This window comes from Vigna umbellata, chromosome 1 (assembly GCF_029865625.1).
Source record: "Vigna umbellata cultivar VRB3 chromosome 1, Vumbellata_1.0, whole genome shotgun sequence".
Lineage (NCBI taxonomy): Eukaryota > Viridiplantae > Streptophyta > Magnoliopsida > Fabales > Fabaceae > Vigna > Vigna umbellata.
Window position 1 is genome coordinate 88,115,438 of NC_142165.1, and position 5,019 is coordinate 88,120,456.

The 5,019-nt window shown below is 33.2% G+C and overlaps 1 protein-coding gene across 1 annotated transcript; it reads right to left on the reverse strand.

Annotated features, from left to right (window-relative positions):
- Positions 1–446: 446 nt before the first annotated feature.
- On the reverse strand, positions 447–3,730 carry LOC124827394 (NEDD8-conjugating enzyme Ubc12). Its single transcript, XM_047300440.2, has 6 exons — positions 3,570–3,730; positions 3,088–3,200; positions 1,470–1,578; positions 1,228–1,306; positions 962–1,078; positions 447–884 (listed from the first exon to the last, which is right to left on the reverse strand). The coding sequence occupies exons 2-6, from the start codon at positions 3,194–3,196 to the stop codon at positions 747–749; spliced, it is 552 nt and encodes a 183-aa protein (XP_047156396.1). The 5' UTR covers positions 3,197–3,200; positions 3,570–3,730; the 3' UTR covers positions 447–746.
- Between the last annotated feature and the right edge of the window lie 1,289 nt (positions 3,731–5,019).

Consider the following 5,019-nt stretch of genomic DNA (forward strand, 5'->3'; position numbering starts at 1 on the left):
AAATAGTTTGGGGAGTAGAGCAACGTGTGATCCCATCATTCAAACCTCGAATAGAGTCGTGATAAAGAACCACAATGCTGAAACGAGCAGTGTGGTTACTCATATTTCTTATATTTCGGGGATATTAGATGAAAATATTACTATATAAATCAATTGAAAAAGCTAATTGTAACTCACAAAATGTGCATGGTTCATTTCAGCTTCTTATTTTCTTGACCTATATTTTTTTAAGAAAATTTGTATGCCTTTTTTTCCCAACAATTGGTGACCCTTGTAATAACATGGTAGTGATCTCAGACTGAGCCCACAAACCAACTAGAAATATTCAAATTCCTCAAATTACTGATGCCACTACAGTATGACGTTTAATCAATGTTTGCATTTGATGGAAACGCAGCAAGGTAACTAAAACGAAGAATCAAAGAACAATAGTCATGCAACTGCAATGGGAGCAAGCAGAAAGTATATATATATTATATATAAATTTGACCACGGAATCCATTTTGTTTGGTCCACTTTAAATATAAAGTCACATTACAAAAGCAAGCACAAAAAGTTACAGTAACGAATTGCTTGGCTTTCTTATGCTTGGTTTTGTTTGGGCTTATCATCGTGCTCCTCCAGGACAAATAGCAGCAACCGTTTTGAAAGAAAATGAAATTTTCGCAAGTAAATTTTACAAACCATGGACCTTTTAAGCAATGATATAATATTCCAACTGCGGAATTTAAGTTATGGAGCAAAGATTACATACAACGAGTGAAATAGGTTTGTCCCACATACCCACCAGCCATAGCCCTCCTCACATTAGACTCAAACAACTTCGGGTTCTCTCTCAAGACCGCAGCAGCTTCATGATTCAGGGGATCCTCATAATTTGGTTCCTGCCACGATAATTCAGAGATTATAATGTAAAAGTTCCAAGGATAGTAACCAAAATTGGCTAAAACCAGAGTCATACCGTGAAGAGATGATACAATCCGTAGATGACTGTGTTTATATTGAGAACAGGTTTCCAATCTTCTCGCAGGATGTTAAGGCAAACATTTCCTTCCAAGTCTATATTTGGATGGTAGACCTACGTGTATGGCATGACAAATTAAATTCTGAGTTTTAAACAGACAAGGAAAATGAAAAATGTCACTAGCAAGATTAACACGTAAGTTTCTACATAAATAAAGTATGACTATATAATACCAAATATAATCATGGTTTCCCAATTCCTACCTTTGTCTTGCACTTAACCTTTGGAGCCTCGTGTGGATAGATGGGAGACACTTGGAAAGTAAACAAAAATGTGCCACCCCTGTAACGAACAAACAAAAATAGAGGAGAAAAGGAAGTTCTCAGTTCATTTTCCTTTTACTTATGGGGTGGAGAACGGGGATGTAAATCCAATGAGATAGGTACATCCAATTTTCCAAGTTAAATACAAAAGAGATGGGCAGATAGTTTGGGAAGTTCCATACATGTAATAGCCATCATCAGGTTGGATTGAAACTTCAAAGTTCATCAGGTCATCTTTGCCATTGGGAAATCGTATGATACACGATGTTGGCAGATTCAATTCACTTATGTCTGCAAGAAGTGCACACCAATGTAACCCGAAAGCTCATATAACAATAAGATGGCAGAAACCACAGCCTCAAGTAATCTCAAAACAAGATCAATAATAACAACAAAAGCTTTATCCCACTTGGTAAGGTTAGCACCATTAGCTACATGAATGACATATAGTCTGGTTATAGACCAGATCTCAGAGAATCTTTACCATGAAACTTCTATCAACAATTTCCCCCAATGTCTTTCTTGGTGTCCCTCTCCCCCTTTTCATAGGAATAAAAACCATACAATCAACTCGTGCTACCTGAACTTCCAAAGGTCCTTTTTGTATGAAACCAAACCACTTAAAACCAAAAAACAATATCATATATGTACTAAGAACAGATACTCATTTTAAGAGATATATCAGTTTACAACTTTACCAACACCGTGGGAGAGTACACAAAAATCAGAGTATGTTAAAACAGAAAATAGCCAGATTAAATTCCAGCTTACCACATGCAGAAAAGAAATAATCTTCCCAGAAAAATCAATAATAAATTCAAAACTAAAACAGCTTCCATGAATACAGATGGAAGTGATATAAACAACGAACAAGAGCACAAACAATCACCCATTGATTTTTCCCCTGTCAATTCACATAAAATCGAAAATACAATTGATCTGAGAAACTATTGCAGTTGTACTTTCAAGTACCACAGTTTTTAACAAATAAAAAAGGATCTTAACAAATAAAAAAGGATCCTTATAGTTAGATCTCTTAAAAGCTTCTAATTGCCATTTCCCTCAAAGTTTGTGCATTTCTTACTTCAGAATTAAAGCAATATCTAATACTGACAAATGCACAAAGATATTCTCACACAAACTTGAATTATTACACTGCGTGATGCCAAAAAACAAAATAAAATTATGCAATCCTGTCAAATGCATGAATTAGACTATTAGACCAAAAACTACAGTTTTTACACAACATAATGACTAAAAACAAAAATAAAACCACTTACATAAGGAAAGTAAATTAACCAATAATGTAAATCTTCTAAATCACTAAGCCAAAAGCACGAACAAAGTGACAAACAACTCATCTTCGGAAACAAGCTTCAGACATCATAAAATGCAAATTGTGTGGTAGATATTCAATATGTTCCCTTAAAAAAGTAACAACCTTTCTTCTTCAGTTCAAAGTCACTCAAACAAAACAAAACAAAAACACTTACATATTGTTTATTATTTCTATCCCTTGTGATGAAAATCAAAGATCAGAAAATTTCAAACATTCTATTCTTACAACCAAATACATCAGTTCAGACTAAGTGAATCCACAAACTCCTTTTAACACATCCTTCCTCGTGCATGTCTAAAGCCCACAGAAGTCCCTACTCTGGTAATTAAAAGCTACATAAACTCTTTTGATGCATCAATTTTGGGTAGCACATGCATGATCGAATTGACTTGTGCACATAAAGCTTTGAGCCCAGCACACAAGTTTTAGCCATTTACAAAACAGAAATCATAGAGGTTAACCTTTGTGAAGACGCAACTCCCCAGCTGATTGCTTCTTAACAGGTGGTCCTCCGCTTGCATTTTCTGCTTGCTCTCTCTGCTTCTCCTTGACTTTAAACAGTTTAATCATCGTTCTGCAAAGGTGACATCAACTCAATCATGCACAACATTTAATTCATTATTGCCCGGCAAATTAAAAACCACAACTTCAATCCAAAGCCAAAAAGCAAGCAGATCAGAATATTCAACAGGGACACAATTAAAAGGGGGGAGGGGGCAGATCGAAATTTTGGCCTTAAGCCAAATATTTAGTTATCCCAAAGATGATAAACCTACATGTCTGGTTTCCAATAAAAAGGAATTAGAAAAGCGTGAAACCCTAAGAAACGAAGTAACCGGAAGAAGAGGGAAATCTGAGAGAGATGAAGGGTGAGGAAGTTGGAATAGAAATGAAAAGCTATGCGATGAGGAAGAAAGGAAAGGGAGTCTGAATTGAGAATAACCTGTATTGAGAAAAGTGCAGAGATTGAGAGGAGGAAAAGAGGAAGACGGAAGAGATTTGCGAGGGGTTTCGCAGTTGGCAGGTACCGCACACACTGCACTCGCACGCCGCAACTGCTAGCCTTTTTTTAGCTCAATTTTCCCATAAAAAACCTTTCATTCTTTGGATAATTTTTTGGTGACGTCACCAACATGATGCATTCTAATTTTACATCTTCCGTCTAAAATCTCTTTTCAAATAAATAATGACAATACTTAATCATCAAACTCGGTTAAGTGGATGGGATTTATGTTTTGACTGTTAATGTATTGTAATTATAAAATGAAATTAGACTATAAAATGTGATGTTATTTATGACATCTAATAACTTTTATTGTTCTTTTTCTATTCAACTCTTCTTTAAAACACTTTACTTTTTTTAGAAGATGCAAATACCTTTCTTTTTTTAGGATTCATAGCAATGGTGCCATTAATATCTTGTAACTGGAACATAATACCATTTAATATATAGATTTAGAAAATCAACATAATACCATTTACGAAAAAGTTATAAATCAACATCAACCCATCTTATACATTTAATATAGATTTAGGAAATCTAATAAAATCGTTTCCAAATTTCAAGATTACAAAGTTTTGGAGTACTGATTATATTTCCTAGTAGACTACTTCCCATCTACGTTTTATGTGTGAAAAATATCATATAAAATTATATTTAAATTGGTTTTATTAATCAATACATGACCTAAAGAGGATTATAACACTTAAATACCTGAATCAAAATCTTTAAAACAAAACATATAGAGAGAGAGAGGGGGAGGAGGGAGAAAGAGGGAAAAGTGAGTTTTTCTTATAATTCAAGTTTACCTGTGGTGAACTTTTAAGTACATTTTTTATGGCCTCTATTCTTTTTTATTTTTTCTTAAACTTTTCTCCTCTTCACCATTTATATAGTTAGTAACTAGTTTTTTTCTTTTCCAACTATTCCCATTATATATATATATATATATATATATATATATATATATATATATATATATATATATATATAGGCATATAACACATAGTTTGTAACACATTAAAACTTGAATCTTGTTGATCTTTTGTTGTGCAAGATGAAAGTGTAATGAAAAGTGAACTGATCATTTCCATTTCTAACATACCACTGCATCATGACCATAAATAGAAGTTGTGCTCATCCATGGTTAATATAAAGTATTTATAAGAATTCCAAATCAACCACACTAACTCAATTAATAAGGTTGAGCATTATCTTCTACCAAAAATTTGCACAATTAAGAACTTAATAATTTGTGTTAACAGTGTCTTCTTTCTTTAGTTTTTGTTCTTTCTATTTATATGTCCAATCTTTATTGCATTGTATATATTCTCTAAGTTTTAAACATTTTTTTATAAATTTTTTAACTTCTAACATTTTAACTTGTATTGAC

Bases quoted from the DNA above. Each gene is read 5' to 3' on its own strand.
- LOC124827394 (XM_047300440.2), bottom strand. From the start codon at position 3,196: ATGATTAAACTGTTTAAAGTCAAGGAGAAGCAGAGAGAGCAAGCAGAA. The intron at 1,579-3,087 runs GTTAACCTCTAT...CACTTCTTGCAG, and splicing joins GGAGTTGCGTCTTCACAAAG to ACATAAGTGAATTGAATCTG. The intron at 1,307-1,469 runs GTATGGAACTTC...TGTTCGTTACAG, and splicing joins CCTGATGATGGCTATTACAT to GGGTGGCACATTTTTGTTTA.